Raw genomic sequence first — 22,651 nt, forward strand, 5'->3', positions numbered from 1 at the left:
GTCTCAAAGCTTCTTGGCACCTTGTTTTCTACTAAATGGGGAAATTTTTTATTTAAATGGCTTTAGTAATGAGTAAACATTTTTTTTTTTTTATTATGGACACTATAAAAAAGATTTTCCACTTGAAGTTTTCATGACTGCTTATGAAATATCAGGCAGTATTATCTGCTTTACTTATTTTTACTAATTAAAAATAGGTAACAATTTTAGAATATTAAGGAAAATAATAAATTTACCCATATTACATGCTATACTGTGTAAAGTATAATAATTTGTGGAATCCAGCAGCTATATCTTGGGTGACTGTTTTAGTCTTTTTCTTTTGTTCCAGATGCTATGACTAAAAATAAGTTCTTGACCTCTAATTTCAGCTGTAAGAATTTGGTTTGTCTTTTATAATTGAAAGGGTTAAGCACTCATTTCTTATAGGGTTCAGGAAGATGTTCTTATAATGTAGTTGTTGAGGATAGTATAGCACCTCAAACAGAATGGGTGCTTGTTAAATAGTGTGACTAAAGTGCATGCATATGTATGCTGGTCTCAAAGTATCAAGATGTTCTTTCTAGTTCCCAAGTACAGTTAGTGTTCTACTTTGTTTCCCCTAGTGGCTCGTTAGTTGGTCTGTCCCTATCATCCACCTATCTATCTATCTATCTATCTATCTATCTATCTATCTATCTATCTATCTGTCTGTCTGTCTGTCTGTCTGTCTATCTATCTATCTATCTATCTATCTATCTATCTATCTATCTATCATTTATCTCTCATCTTCTTTCTAATCTTAGTGGTTGCTTGAGGGCTTATCACAGGCATCCTTAAATTGTACTGTGAAGTATTTTCATTTTACCTCTCTGGTTGTCACATGTTTTACTTTTGTATGTTATAAACTTCACAATACAATATTAATTTTGCTTTAAATAGTTTTTAAAAATATTGACAAGATAACTTTTTTTTACTATTTATCTACATATTTATCATTTCTGGTGGTCATTAATCCTTTGTGTAGATCTGAGTTTCTATCTCGAATTGCCTTCCTTCTCTAAACTATATACATTTTCTGAGTATAAGTATGCTGTTGACAAATTTTTGCACTTTCATTTGTCTTAAAAAGTGTTTTGCCTTCATTTTTCAAGGATGTTTTAACTGGATATAGAATTGTCGATTACAGGTCTTTTTCCTCTACCATTTTAAAGCTGGTACTTTAGTGTGTGTGTGTGTGGTTTCTAACGAGAAGTCAGTGGTTCTCCTGTATGTCATTGGGTACTTTCCCCCCACCCTCTGGCTGCTTTTACAGTGTTTTTCTGTATTGTTGGTTTTCAGTGATTTGGCTGACTGCCTCATTGTGTGTGTGTGTGTGTGTGTGTGTGTGTGTGTGTGTGAGAGAGAGAGAGAGAGAGAGAGAGAGAGAGAGAGAGAGAACACACACGTATTCTGTAGTGACATGTAGTGGCCCCTAACTAGAAGTTAATAAGAAATCAGTTCATTTGTCCTTACCATTAGATAATTTACAGAGTCATTTACATTTATTTAAAACTTGTGGAGCCAGGCACTGTGCTATGTGTTTGGGATATAAAAATGAGTAAGAGAGACTGTTAAGCAGTAGCTCTTGCCTGTGCTATGATTAGATTTCTTTATTTCTAGCTCATGAGCCCTCATTTTTAAAATATTTCTTTCATTCTTACCCCCTTCAGCTCACTCCCTTTCTCAACCATTTCTTCACATTCTAAATATTACTGATGGATTCAGTTTATTGTTTCATTGAACAAATATTTATTGAATGCAGGCCATTTGCCAGGCACTGTTTCTGGTGCTGATTAATGCTATCATGAGGAACAAAAGTTACTCATGGACTTAAATTCAGTTCCCCTCCTGATTGTGGATCTTTAGCTCCAGCCACCATGAAAAGCACAATTGCATATTCCTTTAACACTTTGTTTCCTTTAGAGTAGGTCTTGTTGCAGGGTGCTTCCCACATACGCTTGTCCCCCACCTTCTTCCTCCGTTTCTTATGGGATTCTGTCGCAGAAGCTTGACCTCATAAAAGTTTCCACATTTTTGATGCCATACTTTTAATTAACTTGAATTATTTTTATTTTTCTTAATATTGTTCTTTCTCTTTAAAATCTAATGTGGGTTTATACTGTCACAAGAATGGTTTCCAATCAACATATTATTAACAAAAAGAAATTCAAGTTGCCTGTAAGCAGAGTTACATGTGGGTGTTAACCAGACCAATGGCAGTGACTTTCACTTGGGTCTTCTCCAGGCTTTTCTAGTTGACAGCTCCTCCGTCTACTACTGCGTTGTGTTTTTTTTTTTTTTAACTTTATTTTTTATTTTTAAAAAATATATTTTATTGATTTTTTACAGAGAGGAAGGGAGAGGGATAGAGAGTTAGAAACATCGATGAGAGAGAAACATCGGTCAGCTGCCTCCTGCACACCCCCTACTGGGAATGTGCCCGCAACCAAGGTACACGCCCTTGACCAGAATCGAACCTGGGACCTTTGAGTCTGCACGCCAACACTCTATCCGCTGAGCCAAACCGGTTAGGGCTACTACTGCGTTTTTGAGTCTTACCCACCATCTTCCACGCTCTGAGATCTGTTCATGAAATGTTTCTCTGTGGAATCATTGCTAATCTCTATTAGTGGTATGGTCTTTACTTATTATAGTTTCTTAGTAAAATATAGTAACCTGAATAGAGTGAGAAAGCTACTTCATTTTTTAGTAAACTATTTACCAACACAATTAAAAAAAATACACGTGTCTATTGATTTCAGAGAGGAAGGGAGAGGGAGGGAGGGAGAGAGGGAGAGAGAGAGAGAGAAACAGAGAGAGGGAGGGAGGGAGGGAGGGACGGACATCAATGATTAGAGAGATTCATTGATTAGCTGCCTCCTGCATGCCCCCTACTGGGGATTGAGCCCGCAACCCAGGCACATGCCCTTGATCAGAATCGAACCTGGAACCCTTTAGTCCTTAGGCCGATGCTCTATCCACTTAGCCAAATCAGCTAGGGCCCAACACAATTTTTACGAACTTTTAAAAAGTTACAGAAATGTACTCGTGGTAAAACAGATTCATACAGGATATGAAAAAGTAGATAGGACCCACATGCATATTCTTTTTTCCAGCTTGCCTTTTGTACTGTTTGGCAGCACTTTAAAGTATTATTTTGGAATTGAACTCTAAGTAATGATTTTGAAGAAAGTTTTGAATTAAATATTATAAGTTCATTATTAAATTACAATATCTGATATTGCTACATGTATTGTGATATATTCTCGGGGTAAGTAAAATATTATTAGTACTGATGAGCTAGTTTTAAGTTTAGTTGAATAAGACATATAATATGGTAGATAGCAGGTTAAACCATATAAAATTGTAATTTTGTAGTAGTTCTAATATCAGCACTTTCAACCTAATACTTTATCTTCATCCCTATTATAGGATGAACTCAGTTTTTTTTTCCTTTCTTTTTTTTTAAAAAAATAATATATTTTATTGATTTTTTACAGAGAGGAAGGGAGAGAGATAGAGAGTTAGAAACATTGATGAGAGAGAAACATCTATCAGCTGCCTCCTGCACATCCCCCACTGGGGATGTTTCGGCAACCCAGGTACATGCCTTTGACCGGAATTGAACCTGGGACCTTTCAGTCCACAGGCCGACGCTCTATCCACTGAGCCAAACCGGTTTCGGCTCAGTTTTTTTCTTTTCTTATTAACATTTGAATTAAAGGGGAAGATGGACACTTTAGGAAGAATACATACAAATCGTGATTTGCTTAATAAAATCAGGTTGACAAGAAATTTCTGTATTAGTTTGTCTTGGACTCTTACCTAAATAGAGGAAGTCGTCCCACAAGTGAAAAACAGTTACTTCTTGTTAACCCATATTCAGATTATCTACAGCAAATTTGAAAAAGAAAATTTTCTTTTTCATTTGACATATCAGCCTTATGCGCGGGAATGTGCATTAGTTTTAAAAAACAGAGCACAAGCCCTTGAGTCTAGGAAGGTAAACTATTGGGAGGAAAAGCCCTGTAGGGCATGATATAGTCAGAATACAGCATTCCTTTGGGTTATCTGTTACTTGTATTAGCTGGAAAGTGGCGTTCTTTTATTAAGGTGAGCCATTAAATTGTAGTTTAGGTACTACTCAAAGCATCTTTAGTATCCTCTGGTGGCATGTTAGAAATGTAGATTCAAGCCCTACCTTAGATCTCCTGAAGCAGAATCTCCACTTTTAACAAGACTGAAAGGAGATTTGTAAGTACATTAAAGTTTGAGAAGTGCTGTTATAGATCATGAGTGTCATTGGCACCCCAATAAACAGTGTCATAGTATTATCATAGTAAAGGGCTTGTTGAATTTAATGCATGTAGTCGACTGGTTCTAGGTTCAGAACATGAAGTATTTTAGGAGCATAGTAATAACAGTAATAATCAAGCAGAAGGTAATAATTTCTTTGTAATTCTTTGATAGCTATCTGGGAATCACAAAATTACCCATCTGTCCGTTCAAATGTATCTTGAGTCTGATTCTACTCATGCTGGATGGTTGAGTAGAGGTCTTGTGATCGTGTGTGTGTGTGTGTGTGTGTAAATATAGAAGTCAACAATGGAATTACAAATTAAAGAAGTAATTCAATTTTATGAGTTGAGGAGGATACATAATTGATAGTGAAATGTACAAAATAAGTAAAAATAAAGTAATTTGTATTCAGGGGGGTTATAGTTTCAATCTAGTAGAAAATAAGAAAGGGACATAGAAAAGTTATTAGTGTTCATATATAAATTAAACACAACTACATGTTGTTTACAAGAGATAAACCTAAAATATAAGGAGATAGAAAGGTTGAAAATAAGATATACTATGCAAAGATTAATAGAAAATTTGGTGTAGCTATACTAATTTCAGACAGAGTAAAAAGCATTATTGGAAATAGAGAGGAGCAGAATTTTTTCATCAGAAAGGTGTAACTCTAAATGTATGTAATCTAATAACATAACTGAAATGGGAGATTTATAATACACCTCTCTTGCTAACTGATAGAACAAGATGAGAGCAGAAATAGAAACAACATATAAGAGGATAATTAATAAACCTTTCATTAGACTGATCACAAAGAACGAGAAGGCCTCATTAACCAATCTTGAGTTGAAAAGGGATATCACTACAATTATCTAGATCAAAATGCGTATGAAAGGATACTATGATGAACTTGATGCTAGTATATTTGAAATTTAGATGAAGTAGACATACTATTAAAAAAAATACAACTTACTAAAACAGACACCAGGAAATACAAAATCTGAATAGTTCTATTATATAAATAATAACTTTTAATTGAAAAATCTACAAAGAAAACTCTAGGTCCACATGGTTTTGCAAGTAAATCTACCACAAAAGGTTAACCAGGAATCCAAAGGTGGTTCAACATTCACAACTCAATGTTTTTCATCACATTAGCAGTAAATCTGAAAACTCATGTCATTTCATTGGATGCAGAAAAAGCATTTTATAAAATTCAGTATCCATTTGTGGGGAAAAGGTTTTGGCAAACTAGGACTAGAAGGGAACATCATTACTTTGAAAACGGTTATCAATTAAAAACCTACAGCAACCACATTACTAGAGAAATGTTGAAAGCTTTCTCTGAGATTGGGAAAGAGACAGTGGTGCTTTTCTCTTCTAACACTGTTCTAGAGGTCCCAGCAAGTGGAATAAGGGAAAGGGAAGAATAAGGATTGGGAAGGAAAAAATAAAACGGTTTAAAGTGCCCAATTGTGCTAGTAGCTACTTACTAGATATGCAGATCAACCCATCATGGCAGAAAATTCTGATGAACAGTGCTGTTCAGTAGAGACAACGTAAGTGCAACCAAAATCCCAACATGGGTTCATTTGTTTTCGATGAGATAATTCTAAAACATATATGGACATGCAAAGGGTAAGAATAGCTAAAACATTCTTAAAGAATAAAATTCTCTACTAAATATTAAAACTTCTAAAGCGATCATAATTTAGACAGTGTCTGGTTTTTGTACAAAGATCTAAGAAATCTAGTTAAGTCTGTATCCAGTAGAACAGAATAGAGAATCCAGAAACAGATCCAAGCATGTATGGACATGTGATTTATGACAAAGATGGCATTGCAGAGCAGTGGGGAAAGTTTGACTTTTTAATTATTGCTTTGGGGTCAATTGGATGTTTATTTTTGGGGGAAATAAAATTCAAGAGCATTGCCCATCTAAATGTGAATGGTAAAATCCGACTTGTAGAAGAAAACAGAATTTTTTCATGTCTCTGGCATAAGGAAAGATTTAATCAGACACCAGAAGTTCTAATTCTAAAGCAAAAGTGATGAGATTGTGTTAATTGAAAAACACCATTAAGAGAATGACGATGCAGATCATTTCCAAGCAATAAAATGCTCACATCTAACATGTTTAAAAATAGAAACTTTTTAATTTTAGATATTTTGTGAAAAAGTTTTTTGATAGAAAAATGGTAAAGAAAGTCTTAATAGGCATTTCACATAAGTGGATATCCAAATGGCCAGTAAATAAATGAAAAGATGCTCATAGTCACCAGACAAATACAAGTTAAAATCACAGTGGGCACTACACATCTCCTGTAATGACTGAAATTAGAAAGGCTGATGATTCAAGTATTGGTGTAAGAGTGGAGCAGAGGTAATCTTTCATAAACTGCTAGTGGAAAAACAGATTGAATTTTTAAAAAACTGGAAAAACAACAGAACAGCATCTCTGTGTATACCAAAGACACTTAACAGTCTTCCTAGTGGCAGTATTCATACTAACTCTGAAGTGGAAATAATCCAAATGTCAATCAAAAGTAGAATGGATAAACAAGTTGTCATATGTTCATATAATTGGATACTATAAAGTAATGATAATGAACAAACCAGCCTATGAACATGTCATTAAGTGTAGAGACCAATTTATATAAAGTTAAAACAAATCTGGTTTTGGAGATCAAGATACTAACTTTTGGGGAAGAGGGAATTTGGATTGATTGGGAAGGGTCATTGAGTAGTGTCAGGAGGCGTTTCAAGGATGATGGCCATTCTTTTTTTTTCTTGACAGACAGGCTCACTTGATGACAATTGTTTGTTATGTGCTAATGACTTTTGCACTTTTTCTGCATCTATATATATATTTATAATAATAAAAGCATAATATGCTAATTAGACCGGACAGCCGAATGACCTTCTGGATGAAGCTGGGGCTGTGAGGGCCAAGCCCCTTGCACGAATTTCGTGCATTGGGCCTCTAGTCCTATATAATAAAAGGGTGATATGCAAATCGACTGAATGGCGGATTGACCAGTCACTATGATGTGCACTGACCACCAGGGGGCAGATGCTCAACAACAGGAGCTGCCCCCTGGTGGTGGTCAGTGCGCTCACACAGGGGAGCACTGCTCAACTACAAGCCAGGCTGATGGCTGGTGAGTGCAGCGGCCCACCTTCGCCGCAGCGCTAAGGATGTCTGACTGCTGGCGGGCCTAAGCCGGCAGTCGGACATCCCCCGAGGCCTCCCGGACTGCAAAAGGGTGAGCTGAGGACACCCCCCTCCCCAATGCATGAATGTTGTGCACTGGGCCTCTATCTATCTATCTATCTGTCTATCTATCTATCTAAGCCTAAGTGATCGTTATGACCAAACAACTGGAACGACAAGTTGACCAGTCACTATGATGTGCACTGACCACCAGGGGGCAGACGCTCAACGCAGGAGCTGCCCCCTGGTGGTCAGTGCTCTCTCATAGCCAGCCAACCTTCCCTGATCCCTTCCCCGACCAGCGAACATCCCACAGTCCCTCCCTCGCCCCTCCCCTTGTCCGGCAGCTGGCAGGCCCCAACCAGCCCAGCCCCAATTGGGACTGGGTGAGACAGCCTGATAGGCCCTGATCACCAGCCAGGCCTAGTGACCTCACCCATGCACAAATTTCATGCACCGGGCCTCTAGTCCTATATAATAAAAGCCTAATATGCAAATTGTTTGATCAGGAGGTCACTGCTTGCTATGTGCACTGATCACCAGGGAGTGGTGTGGAACATGGCGGGCAACACTGGCCCCGATGGGTTCCCATGAGAGCAGGACTGTGGTGGGATGGTGGAACAGGTGAACGGGCGGTGCCAGGCCAGCCATGTTCACTGCATCTCCACGTGGGGACTCAGGCGCCATGACTCGGGGGGGGAGGGCGGCGAATGGGGGCAGAGGGGCCCTTCCACGGCAGACGCGCTTCGATTGCTGGCCAGTCCTAGGGACCGCACCCATATACAAATTTCGTGCACCGGGTCTTAGTATTATAATAAACTGGAGGCCTGGTGCACGAATTATGCACAGGTAGGGGGTCGATTTGGGGGCCGTGCTGGCAGGGGAGCGGGGGGCGCATGATTGGGGTTCGGATCAGGTTGGTTAGCTGCTGCAGTGCGTGTCATAGCCACCGGTCGTTCTGGTTGTTGTGGTTATTCTGCTGTTCTGGTTGCTGGGCTTTTACATATACAGATAAGTTTATGGTATATAATAATGGCATTGATAATAGAAACAGAAGTAATATTTTAAACAGTGCTTTTTATATACCAGGTTCTATTCTGCATGTCTGCTTGTGGTGTCCATTTAAACTTCATAACAAACCTCAGGGATTAGGGTTAGTGTTATAATACATCTGCTTCATAGATAAGGAACCTAAGATCCAGAGTGGTTAAGTTATTTCCCATTCAGGGCCTCAGTCTTTTTACTGTTTACTTATAAGAGCTATTTATATCCCCCCCCTTTTTTTTACAATGCAGATTTAAAGCCTCCTTTCCCCCCATTATTTGACATGTAGGTTTCCAGTTTTTTGTTGTTACATACAGTGCTAAGATAAACGTTTTTCCTTACTATCTTTGTGCACATCATCAGTCACTTCCTTAGGATAAATTTCTGATTTTTTTTTTAAACTGAAGAAAGTTGCTCCACGTAATTATATTGAGTATTTTTTATAATGAGTAATGAAATGTTTAGAAAAGTTATCTCGTCTACCATCACAGTTACATTGTCATCTTACGTATTCAGCAGTTATTTATTATGTACCATGGGTCAGCCAAGCCCCTGATGCTGTAGTGGAGGGAGGCAAACGAAGGTCTCAAAGCAGTAAGCACTAAGGCAGGTGGTAGTCAAGTTAATAGGGTGGGAGATTGAGATTTGCATTTTAGAAAGTCACTAGTCATGTTATTGAAGAAATGCCAATTTGCAGATGGGCATAGTAAAGACGAGTAACTGCTAGGAATCTACTTCATCTAAGTGAGGCATAGGGTAATGGAGATGAAAGGAAGAGGTGGTGATGTCTTCTATGGGAAGGTTATATTGGAGTGTTCTGTGGGAGGTGGACTCAGCAAGATTGGGCGGCTGTTTGCTTGAGTGGCCGATAGAGGAGAAGACTGGCAGACTCCCAGAGCTTTGAGTCTTGTGGCCTGGGCGGGAGACAGGTCACCCACTGTGGGAGGAAAGAGGAGTGAAACTTACGTTGGGGAAAGATCAAGCTTTGTTTTTCTCAGTGTATAGTGTCTGTGAGCATTCACGTAGAGATTGAGTGCTCCGCTGGAAGGGGCACTGTCTCATCATCCTTTACTGTACAGCACTGTAATTGCAGTTGATAAGGAGCCATTCAGGAATTGCCAGAGCTGTTCTCAGTACTTTACATGTATTAAGTAAAACACTCAACCTTCACCACAGCCTTTTGAGGTAGATATTGTCATTATCAGGAAATTAGGTGTATAGGTACCTCATTTAAGCTTCACAACAAACCTAAAGGAATAGGTAAATGTGGAGCTGAAGTTTCAAACTGCGTGGCTGAGAATCCGTGCTCGTTGCTCTTGGGCCAATGCTGTTGTACGTCTCAAGAAATGCAGACTTCAGGAAAAGTACCCTGGTGCTTGCCAGTGTTCTGTCGTGGTGGGAGATGGCTGGTTTATTCAGGGAGACAAGCACAAGCGTGCTGGTCCAGAGTTTGCTGACCAGGGTTTTACCTTTGCCTTTAGGCTTCAGTCTGTGATAGCAAGTTTGCTTGAATATAAGAAGGTTTTCCCCCCCCCACTTTATGTAACTTTTATTAGTTAGCTGCCAAATACTTTTAGAGACCCAAAATGTTTCTCGTTCATTTCTACAATAAACATCATGATCATGGATGGTCCTAGCCTACCTGTGGGATAACGATTGATCATTCATTGTGATAAGTTTGCCAGGTCCAGGTTCTCTTAGGAAGAGTCCAGAGAAATCAGCATTCCGTGGAGTCGTTTTGTGTATTATGCTCACCTTTAATTACCTGTGCAGTTGTGAGCACCATGAGAACAAATCTTCTCACCTGGTTTGGGCGCTGCTGCGGATATTGATTGCCACACACCTGCCAGGGGCAAAGCAGCATCTTAGCCGTGTTCTTTTGAATTGGTTTCTCAGGAGCCCCATTCATTGGAGAGGCCCTTCAGAACTCGGCACTATTTACATAACTTACAGTTCTCAGTTGATGAAAATCTCATATGTGAAAATAAATATTAAAGATTATTCCTATTGCTTTATGAAAAAACTAAGATTTTTCTCTTAATACAGATTTATAGATATTCATTTGATCACTGTATTTTATACTAAAACTGTTGTGTTGAGTGACATATTTTTTGTAGTTGTAGAGGTTTTCAATGTCATTGAACACCCTGAAGTTCTCATTTAAAGAACTATCAGAGAGGTCTGAGGATACAAGCACCAGGCTCCGAGTACATCCTGTTACCAACCTCCCTTGTCTTCTCGCAGGAGGAGAGACTTCAGCATGCAAACCTTCATCTGTTCGGCTTGCACCGTCATTTTCATTCCATGCTGCTGGCCTTCAGATGGCTGGACAGATGCCCCATTCACATCAGTACAGTGACCGTCGCCAGCCAAACATAAGTGACCAGCAGGTTTCTGCCTTATCTTATTCTGACCAGATTCAGCAACCTCTAACTAACCAGGTAAGTTCATGACATACCAAAGCAATTTGTTGGAATGGTAGTTTATTCCTTAAAATGGTAAATAGGCAAATGCTTTAATGGTTTTCAGTTTTACATGTGGAGTGGAATTCTGGATTGACATAGTATGGTGTTAAGAAGTTTGCATTTAAAGAGTTTTTTTTTCTCCTATTTCACTTAAAACACACTGAATGTAATCACATAATCTTATTCTATGACAGGGAAGGAAAAATATTTTTCTAAAGAATATTAAAGAAACTGAAAGCTTATTTTTTGGTTTTGTTAATCCTCTCATGAGGATATTTTTTCCATTGCTTGTCAGAGAGAGTGAGGGGTCGGGGGAGAGAAACATCGATGTGAGAGAGACACAGTGACTGGTTGCCTCCTGCGTGTGCCCCACCGAGGGAGGGGAGTGAATCCTTAACGCAGGCACTTGCCCTTGACGGGGAATCAAGCCCTCGACCCTTCAGTGCTGGGGCCCATGCTTTAACTACTGAGCAACTCTGGCCAGGGCCCAAAAGCTTATTTGTATGGAAAAGGGTGGTTAAGTAGAAAAATGTAAATTATAAGAGGACAAGTCAGAGTTCATTATGGCAAACTTACATAGCTGATGTTACGCTTTTATAAGCTACTTTAGTATGCATATATTTATAAAAATAAGGACAAAACTCCCTAAAATTAAAACAAAAATATGTAATGCAAATTAATCATGCTGTTCATTTTGATATTTAGACAGAGATTCAGCTTTTTCCATAAAATACTTAGTGTAAAGAGAATAAGTGCTGAAGTCTCTGGATATACATACGTATATATACACATGTGCACATGTATGTGTATTTTTCATGTTTTCCTGACTTATCTGCACCCATTACATTGATTTTGCTTTTACTTTCGGAGAAGTTTTGACTAGTTATCGTCTGGCAGTTTCTTTCCCCACTGGGATTGAGTCTGTGATGAGTCTGAAATGGCTGTTTTTCCATGTACTTGGGCATTTGGTTTGCCACTGTTTTGTTTAGGTTGTTTAATATATCAAGTGAGGATGAAAAACTTAGAAAACTTCAAAGTATTTCTTATATTGAATTATTTCAAAGTAATGTGCTTGGCTACAGTTAAGTAATGTCATTATTAGGGGACAACCTTGTATGTATTATAATAAGATTTTGTCACTAGTTGAGCTTGATTTTTATTTATGAAATGTGCATGTGAGTAACCGTTCAGTTAATCAGTAAGATGAATTATGGCAGGACTAAAGAATTTTTTTATGCAGTATATTGAGAAGTTGCATGTTTGGAATTGGAGCAGTTGGTCAGAATGAATGTTCAAGTTTGGAAAGTGTTTAATTGTATACCAGAAGAAAATTCTCTGACATCCAAAAAGTAGTAATAGCACAATGATTCAATTGCATTGTACTTTTAAGAAACAAAGTATGAAACAATTCATTTTCCTCTGTCCCAAAGTAGCCTGTGAGGCAGTGTGGAAACCCTGTTTCCATCTGTTTCCCAGCTGATGGGACTGACTTCCTCAAGTGTGTAAGCACAGGACTCGGATCCAGCCCGGGCGTCTTTCATCTCAGATACAGTGCTCTTTGAGTTCTAACACCGGCATCTAGGAGGGCTAGGACAGATTCCAGTCCTTTCAAGTTAGTTTAAGGCTCTTATAAGTAGGTAATTTAGCAAAGTACCTATTCTTAGTTACAACAAATACCTTGTGGATTATTTTAAAATGAGATAATCCACTTAGTATTTTCATTTTAATTTGTAAAATACTTTTAAAGATTTGTATGATATAAGATTGTCTTAAGTATAATATTCATATTCAATATTTGTAATATAAAATAATATTCAGCCCAATATATCTGCTAAGCACCACAGATTTGTGAACCTAATAAGGCAGTCAGATAGAAGACATTTTTCCTAGAACTGAAGTGTAAACCACTAAAACTGGGTGCTGCTGTGGTATGTTCTACAAGTCATAAAACATGGGTTCAAGTTTTTATTGTCTGAGCTGGTTGTATGCCTTGAATCAGGTCACCTGGACTCTTCTGTTACTCGAATGTAAGATTGGGACCTTAGACTAGGACAACCCCTGCCCACACCACCACCTTCTAGCTCTAAACTTCTATAATTTCATTATTAGATTCCATTTTGTCTTGTTAATCATCGTGTCAGTGTCTTTTAAATAAGATTTATTGTAAAATAAATTAAAAGGAGCTAACTTTAACATTTTATTTTTGGTAGTTAATGTTTCATACAAGTTTACACAGTTTGTTCAAAAGATAAATTTAGGAAACGAGAAATGTAGTAAAGGCAAGTGTAGGAAAGTATGATTGGTGTTTGGAATGCTGAGCCTATGGGCTGTTAGGGTTTCTTTCATAGTTAAACTAAACCAGTACTTTGGATATGCGTTAAATATGCTAGTCACCTTTATTAATGGCTCTCAAAATAGCAAGAAGGTAGAATATAGTGTCTCTAATTCTGCATTATATATGAAAATATGAGATAATATAAGTAAAATGGACGGAATAGACATTAAACTAAAAAAACAAAGTTTAAGTTCTGGAACTTATTCTATGGAGTCTTTTCAGGGGGAAAAAGGTTGTTTCAGCTCTTGATACTGATCTCAGCAGGAGGTAGAAACTACTTTTCGCTTTGTGGTCTGTGTCTTCACACAGAAAGGTGGAGAGATTCACACAGAAAGGTGGAGAGATGTGAGCACTGCGGGTGTGGCTTTTTCTGGGTCCCCCAGCTAGATAGTGATGCAGCAGGAGGGTGTCTCATCATCTTCCCTTTCTGCAGGGAGGAATCAGCGTGCTGAGCCTTTAGGTCTTCTGAGCACCATGGGCTTTCAGGGAAGAAAGAAAGGAGCTTGGCCCGGTTCTGTACATTCGCCCGACTTTGTCGCTGTACAAGGCAGGAAGTGGAGACAGCATCACACAGGGCTGGCCTTGAGTCTGATATAAATTTGTAACTGAGTATTTGGAAAAGTTATTCTCTAGTTCTGGATTTGTGCTGAAGTGGCGAAATACAGTCTGGTCCGAAGGCTAATGTTTTTTGTAAACAGAACGCATCTGGTTTATATATACAAGTGCCCCTGAAATAGTAACTTCTGCTGCCAGAGGTGTCTAAGAAAAGTAAAATATTTAGAATCAGCCAATTGATTGGGCCTTTCAGGCAGAGTCTGGCCAGTTGTGGAAGAGGTTAGCAATATTTTGTGAAGGGCCAAGCACATAGTATACACTCATGTTGAATGCAGAAAAACATCATTACTCAGTCAGCATTACATTCATACCCAGTGTTACGTTACGATTGTGTGATCTTGGTGTTTTGTCCGTATTGTGTTTCTGAGGTATTATTCAATTGTTGTGCGAGGCAGCAATTTCCCGGTGTTTATCTATGCCGCCATCTTAGTTTCTCCCGAGCCGATCTTGGTGTTTTGAGTGAGCATAATTTGTCCTGGAAAGATGTAGTCAGGGGTGTATGCTTTTTGCAGATGTTTGAAATACCAGTGGAATTATACATTCACAATTTTGTACATAACTAATTTTAATAAGTGCGTATGCTCATTTTATTAGTATTTATTGTGCATGACAATTATTTTGCCCAACAAACAGCCTAAAAATGATTCAACCACGAGGGTAGACTTAGAGGCCTAAAAGTGGTAAGGGGTTCCTGGCCTAGTGTTGTGGTGCAGAGGGTAGACCTGAGGCCTAAAAATGATCAGGGGTTCCTGGCCTAGTGTTGTCGTTCAGAGCCGGGATGAGGTGTGCGGCTCCTCTCCTCTCCTCTCCTCACCTCACCTGCATGTGGCCCTGGCTCCAGGACTTTGTCAAGTGGTTTTACTCCAGAGGTTCAGGTTTCTCATTTGTAAAATGATTTTGTGAAACCTCACAGTGAGGCTCTACTCCAATAGCCCGAGCAGGTTCTTGCTGAGTAAATTACTGGCATGAAAATAATGCCAGGGTCTTAAAAAATAAAAAGGAAATAAGCTAAGGGAAAATCTCTTGCTACCTTAAATGCTTATAGCGTTCATTCACATAAAAATAATTGACCTGCTTAGTACTGATACTGTCTATCATTAAAGTAAGTCTTCAAGGAACAGTGTGAGAATCCTGCTTGGGATGGCAAGTGGTGGTGACTGTGGCTGTACCTGTATTTATATTTAGAAAAAGAAAACGGTATATTAGCAAAACCAATCAGATGTTCTTATTCTTACTATCTTTCCAGACAAATAGTTGGAATCACTGGTTTGTTTTTTTTTTCTCCTTAAACCTTATTTGGAACTTTAAGAAGTAGAGGATCATGAGGAGAGATAATTATTAACAGTAATTCCATGAACTTATCTGGATAACAGTGTTTTAGAGTTTGAGTGTAGGTGCAGAAGAAACTAATGTTAATGTTGGTTTAAAAGAAAGTACCTAGTTAACTGCTATGATAACTATCTTTTCATACCACAGGGATGGTGATTTTTTTCTATCCTGTCCACTGTCACCTTCCAACCTTCCTCTTCTGTTTTTCAAACTTGCTTAATTATCCCAAGACTCCAGATATTTCTGGGAGGTCTTGCTTGGTATGATGTAGTTACTGTCTCTCTGCCCCTCAAATTGACCTGAGTGTCCTTTGAGAGGGGCTGCATTAGTAGCTTCTGACTCGGTAGACTTGACTGGCATAAGTATCTGTAAGAGCTGGAGAGGAACCCTGGGAGAGCTGGTGGTGGTGACTATAGGTACCTTCATGTAATTAATTGGGTTTGAGGATCTATTGATTGCAAAAGGCCTGCTGGGAACCCAAGTGGGGCACGAACAGCAGGTTAGGATGTGCTAGTTGCAGTGTTCCTGTCTAGCAGGAAACTCATAGTTGAACTCTGACTGCCTATTGGATGATGAAAGAGACGTGGCTTACGGTTGTGGTTGGGAGGAGTGAATGGAGTATGGTTGAAATGAGGTTTTTAAAAGAAAGTTTCATTAGCTGTAAGGTGTCCTGTGGAACTTGTTTGTGGTCAGCTCCTATTGTAATCATAAGTAAGGTAGGTATTATGGATCCATTTGTTTAGTCAAATATTTATTAAACACCTACTGTGTGCCAGACACTGTTTGAGGCAAAGGGAATACAGTATTGAACTTCTTGCCCTTATGGAGGTTTCCCTTGTAGTGAAGGAAAAGGAGAAAAAAAACGAAGACCAGTAAGTGTATAACGTGTAATGTGTCTGATGGTCCTGAGTGCTGCGGGGAGTCACAGCAGGGAAAGGGGAGAAGTGGGGGACATATTGTACTCAGTTGTGTTAAAGAAATGAGAGCAGATTTCAGCCTTGCTTACAGGGCAGATGCTTGTCAGAGGGCAGAGTCTCGTTGGGAGCTGTACTTCTGCAGCACCAAGCCCCAGTCCTCCTCCGAGGCCAGCTTCGTGATGCCAACTGCGAGTCTTGAATGAGGCCAGGTTTTAGGAGTCATTCAGAAGCGGTTTTTCATTGGGCTAGTGGTATGGTGGAGAAGCCCTCTTGGGCAGCACTTCGCGAGTCTCTTAAACCAGGGGTGTCTCTATAATCCCACTGTTTAATAGGGGAACAGGATTGAAGCCTTGGGCAGCTGGGCATTTATCTGCTAATTTCATTGATTTGTTCCAGTGGTTGTCTTCAGTGGAATCTGTTGAAAGAAATAACAGAGAGAATATATAATCATCTAATGTAGATGCCTTTTTAAAAGATACATATACACAGGACACAGAGGAGGGCCTTTATACCACTACAGTAAGTTAAAGTGCTAGTCTTTTCTGTCTATTTAAGGTGATGCCTGATATTGTCATGTTACAGAGGCGGATGCCCCAGACCTTCCGTGACCCAGCCACTGCTCCGCTGAGAAAACTCTCTGTTGACTTGATCAAAACATATAAACATATTAATGAGGTAAGACTATTGATTTATTATAACAGCATCTCTTTTGCAATAAAATAGGGAAAAAGTTATTTTGTGACCTATTTAAACATGCTAAACTTTTTTTTTTTTTAACACAGTGATTGTCATTTGGATGATTATTGTGAAGACTGGTAAACTAATGACTTATAGACGATATAATTATGTAAAATAAAGAAGATATACTAACAAGGACCGCAAAAAAAAATTACTTGTGGATAGCTTCCCCTTTTTCCCCAGAGTTGTACCTATTAAATGCTGAGTTATCATTTTTATAATAACTTTTCCAAAACAAGAAAGGGCAACATGAAAGCACAGTGACCATTATAAAAGCATGTTTCAGTTAGAATTTTGCTTAAATTTTTATATATCTGTTTCTACTTTTGCGTTGGATGTCAGGAAACTCTGAGATAGATTTAATAGCTAGTTAACAGGCGCTTGGCCTAATGTATTTGATCTGTATTTCTGTGTTTTTAAGTTGTCTTTTTAAATTTTCTAGGTGTTCTTTTAATTGTAAGATATCTAAAAGCCTTTTTGGATGGAAGTAGGTAGGATAAAAAACACAGCATTTCAAATTACTCATCTTCCAAGTTGGCTCTTTGCCACCAAAAATTATTTTTGTAGTGTCTTAGCCCTTTGACTTGATTGGCATTTGCTGCTTAGCCTCAACTCCAGCTCCATTATTAATTATTGAGGGAGCTTTGGAGAAGAGCACATGCCTGTGCTTTCTTTCCTCTCCCAGTGTGAATCCAATCTCTTTTCACATTGCAGCCAGGTAGCTAAAAAGGTGTTCTAAGGATGTATACATTTTACAGCACTTCGATGCTGCTTAATGCCGATATTATTATGTTAATGTGACAAGATAAAATTAGAATGAATGCAATGAGGAATATTTCTGAGTTGAATATTGTACACAATTAATGTATTATAAAGGATGTGGTGCCAAACTAGCTTTTGAATATTAAGAATATCTGATAAATTGTTAATAATTTATCAGTGTCAATGTGTTAATATCCAATAAATGAAAAAGCTGTTAATCTGTTGTTAACAGTAACTTTGTGAAGCTTGTTTTTAAGTGTAGTGCTACATTGTAAACTAGAGTTTTTCTAACGCTCTTCTGTGAAACCCTAATTTATAATTTTCTTAAAGTTAGTTACCAATTACTTGGACTGTTGCCTAGTTCACCTATAATTTTTTTTATTGATCTTAGAAACTATTTTGTAAGAAAAACAGATACAAGGAAAATAAACCAATCTGTGATCAGCCTCCAGGTTTATGGCCTTTAGTGTTGGGCGGGGGTGGGGTGGGGAGGGGAGAGGATGCTCTTCATTAATTGTTACATTATTACAGGCTTAAAAATTGAGCATGTCTCAATTTACTAATATAAAAGGAGGACCTTTTATATTAGTAAAACATCAGTTTATATACATTTAAACTTTCATTTATAGAATCTTTTGCCTTATGAAACATTGATTGCTTGCCTGCCGTATGGAACCTGCAGCCTGGGTATGTGCCCTGACCGGCAATAGAACCTGCGACCCTTTGGTTCATGGGACAGTGCTCCAACAAGCTGAGCCTCACTGGCCAGGGCTAAACAGTGTAATTTTAAAGTGAATTTTATTGTAGACAATTTTCATTGGTTATGTATCAGTGTCATTCTATAATTCAAATACCAACTATAGGAAAAATTTTATTTTATTTTTTGTATTTGTTGTAAAGAATAAAAATTCATTAATTTCCTACTAATAGCAGATTTGTCTCTTGATATATGCTCCCCTAATCCACAATGTTTTAAGTTATACAATTAACACTATATGTTCTCATTTCAGGTTTACTATGCAAAAAAGAAGCGAAGGCACCAACAGGGCCAGGGAGACGATTCTAGTCATAAGAAAGAGCGGAAGGTTTACAATGATGGTTATGACGATGATAACTATGATTACATTGTAAAAAACGGAGAAAAGTGGATGGATCGTTACGAAATTGATTCCTTAATAGGCAAAGGTTCCTTTGGACAGGTAATATAATGGGAAATGCTGGATTTAATAAATTTCAATTTCTTAGTGAATGATGTTATACCCTTTCCTCAGTGGCATACTTTTCAATATTTGTAAGTAGATCTAAACAATGGATATGTATTTGGATTGTCATAGCTCTCTAAAGATAGTAAAATGTATCAGCTATCAAAATCCCTTTGGACCTTTTTTCTTTATTTACTTTATACAGCTACCAAGTACTTATGTTACTAAGAGGTTGATTTTTATATATATAAGTATATATTTTTATTGATTTCAGAGAGAGAAAGAGAGAGAGAAAAACATCAATGATGAGAAACTTTGATCTGTTGCCTCCTGCTGGCCCTCGACTGGGGATACAGCCCAAAACCCAGGCATGTGCCCTGACCAGGAATCGAACCATGACCTCCTGTTTCATAGGTCGATTCTTGCCATTGAGCCACAGCAGCAGGCACTGAGAAGTTGATTTTAATCATGAATATGGGCCGCCGTTCATATGGGCTTTGTGTAGTCTATGGCTGATTCTCCATTATGAATGCTAGAGATAATTACCCCTGTCTGATATTCCTCCTCAAGGAGCAAAGAATTATTATTTTTAGCTGGCACAGCAGGTGCCCTCTCACTTTTTGGAGGCTTGGAAAGCCAAGGGCTATGCCCTGGGTTTTTCTCTCAACTCATCTTCTGACTTTATCAAGCCTCCTCTTTCAGTCCTCACAGCATTCAGCATTGCTCAGAGTGTGAGGGCTCAGTTGGATGCTCTGAGAGGATCATTTGGGGATCTTCTATCAGGAACAACAAAGAATTTGGGAACTCCAAGGAAACTGTTTTTTTCTCTTCATTCCTGGCCTCTTTCTGTACCCATTCCTCTCCCTTCCTCACCTGCCCGCACAGCCCCAACACAAAGCACAAAAACCTAAATACAGTAGTCTCTTTCATTAGCTGTGTTCAGACCAATAGCTAGCCAGTCTTCCTCCTTGCACTTTTAAAAAGCGTTTTCTGTGGCTGTGGCTCCCCCATCTCTTTGCACTTGTAAATTCTATCTCACTGAGTCACAGAGCTCTGTTTTGTTTGAGATGTGATTTACTGTTAATCCCAGAATATTTATCTTGCAACCTTTGTGCTATGAGTCAATCATTAACGTGCATTCCAATTACTTCTTTTGACTTCTTAATGATGAAGATAGAAGGGGTCTCAAAATGACTCATCCTGAATTACCTTTTAAAATTTTATTTTGTTGGTTTTTTGTTTTTCTTTAACTATGGAACCTGCATGCATTTACTTACCTGTTCCTACCTTGAGAGAAAGTAAGATATGCCTCTTTTTAATCTGCGTGGAACACATTTGTCATTTGTCAGTCTTATGCTTAGGACAAAAAGTATACTGTAGGCCGTTAGCAGCCATGGGTGTAGACCCAGAAAAATCTACACTATTAAATAAGCTTGTAAAGGAAACATGAGCAAGATTGTTAGAAGACCTTCAGAGCTTCGGTGTGGCTTTGCCAGGCCCTGATGTTCCATTTATATGTCTGCCCCTTCCATGATTTCAAGGAATTTTAGTGATTTTACATAATGCAGGGGCTTTTCCCTTGATTTGTAACCTCGTTTTCTTCTTAGTCATAGGTATTTCAGTGTGTAGGGAGTCCCTCTTTTATGAAAGCCCTAGAGACCCAGTGCACGAATTCATGCACCAGTGGGGTCCCTCGGCTTGGCCTACAGGATCGGGCCGAAACCGGCTCTCTGAAATCCCCCATAGGGTCCTAGATTGCGAGAGGGTGCAGGACAGACCTAGGGACCCCACGGGTGCACAATAGGGGCTAGGGAGGGACGAGAGAGGTTGGCCAGCTGGAGAGGGACTGCGGGAGGGCTCCAGAGCGTGTCTGGCCCGCCATGCTCAGTCCTGATTGGTCGTACCCCAGCAGCAAGCTAACCTACTGGTCAGAGCGTCTGCCCTCTGGTGGGTTAGTGCATGTCATAGCTAGCAGTTGAGTGACTTTAGCATATCATTAGCATATTATGCTTTGATTGGTTGAACAGATGACTAGACACTTAGCATATTAGGCTTTTAGTATATAGGATTATTTGTTTTGTTAGAAGCAGCTTCTGTTTCTCTCTCAAAGTTTCTTAAGGTAAGTTACTTCTGAAACCAGCTTTTGAGAGTGATTCTCAATACCTTCGATTCAGGGATTGTTGTCTCCACCTTGAAAATTACACCAATGTGTAAGCAATTGCTATCAACAGGATTTTTTTTACTTGTGTGATGTCCACCATGAAAATTATGGCCAAGTAGTCTACTCTCTAAACTTCATTTTCCCTAAATACTCAGTCTCTGAGCTCAGAGTGATGTTTTCTTCCTCTTTCACTTTAATTTTCTTCTACTCTAATTCCTGTAAACCTGTGAAAATGTAGGCCTCTTTGACATAAAACTTCATTTCACCAGGTCTGATTGATGCCTCTCTTATATGCTGTGGTGTGCTCAGGTTCAGGACCTGCCACTTTCCAGATAATGTCCTCCATTGTCTCGGTTAGACTTTCTCTGAGGTCTCTGCCAGATCCTTGTTAAATAAGGGCTCCTTCACTTCTTTAGCCAATGGTTATCCTTATTGCATGTTGAAATTTCCCTGGGGAGCTTCGGGGCGGGGTGGGGTGGGGTGGAAGGACTGATGCTTAGGCTCCATACCAATTAAATCATAATCTGTGACTGCATTCTGGGCATTGGTATTTTTAAGAACTGCCTATTAAATGTGTAATTCAGGGTTAAAAACCATTGCTTTGGCATTTAGCGGTTAACTATTTGCTAAGTCGGTAAATAGTTGGGCCCTGTTAATGGCCCTTGTCCTGGATCCTATTGGGATAGACACACTGAACTGCAACTCCTGGTGCAGGCAGTTAGTTAGTCAGGTGTTTATAGGGCAGCCTCTGCCTTAAAAGACAATACAGTGGGGCCTTGACTTACGAGTGTCTCGACTAACCAGTTTTTTGAGATACCAGCTGTCTCTCGGCCAATTTTTTGCATTGAGATGATAGAGTAATTTGAGTTAACGAGCTCGGTCTTGGAACAAATTAAACTCATAAGTCAAGGCCCCACTGTAGTTAGTATTTTTCAGTATTGGGTAGAACTACAGATACTGCACTTTTTATTCCACTTTGGATTTCAGCTGAGCTGTTTATATTCTGTCATGGACAATCTATTTATCCTGACTGATGTAAATCCTGGAACATACATTCCATTCTCTTCTGTAATTCAGTGGTACTCAACCTACAAAGTGGAATCACTTGTAATTCTACCTGCACCTCCAGACTTTCAAAATGTGCAGATTCTGTATAATATTATAAATATAACTTCTTTAATCAGTTATAGTTGCTATTGCTGATTAGTAGAGATAATTTCTTTTATCTATATTGATTTCTTAATTTTTATGTAAGTCTCTCTTAACATGAAACACATTTTTAAATGAGTAAATTTAAAATGAGATGTGTGCATGGTGATTTAGTCATGAACACTCCTTACCTTAGCACTGATTCTCATTTTAAAACTACCAAAATTCTCTATGACATTAAGTGTATAGAGGGGTGGGCAAAAGTAGGTTTACAGTTGTGAAACACAGTTTATTCTTATATTAATTACTAGAGGCCCCCTGTTGCACAAAGAGATTCGTGCAATAGGCCTTACCTTCCCTTGGCTGCTGGCACTAGTTTCCCTCTGGCACCCGGGACGCA

General features: G+C 38.8%; 1 protein-coding gene across 3 annotated transcripts in view; it reads left to right on the plus strand.

The window, feature by feature from the left end:
- DYRK1A (dual specificity tyrosine-(Y)-phosphorylation regulated kinase 1A) overlaps window positions 1-22,651 on the plus strand; it is a 132,562-nt gene that overhangs the window by 82,987 nt on the left and 26,924 nt on the right. For 2 of the 3 annotated variants that reach the window (XM_006774133.2, XM_015570718.1), the window contains exons 3-5: window positions 10,823-11,019; window positions 16,795-16,914; window positions 18,750-18,938. In XM_006774133.2, coding sequence (XP_006774196.1) covers window positions 10,823-11,019; window positions 16,795-16,914; window positions 18,750-18,938 — 506 coding nt within the window. The remainder of the gene's footprint in view (window positions 1-10,822; window positions 11,020-16,794; window positions 16,915-18,749; window positions 18,939-22,651) is intronic. The other variant, XM_015570719.1, reaches the window with a different exon arrangement.

This window comes from Myotis davidii, unplaced genomic scaffold (assembly GCF_000327345.1).
Source record: "Myotis davidii unplaced genomic scaffold, ASM32734v1 scaffold227, whole genome shotgun sequence".
Taxonomy (NCBI): domain Eukaryota; kingdom Metazoa; phylum Chordata; class Mammalia; order Chiroptera; family Vespertilionidae; genus Myotis; species Myotis davidii.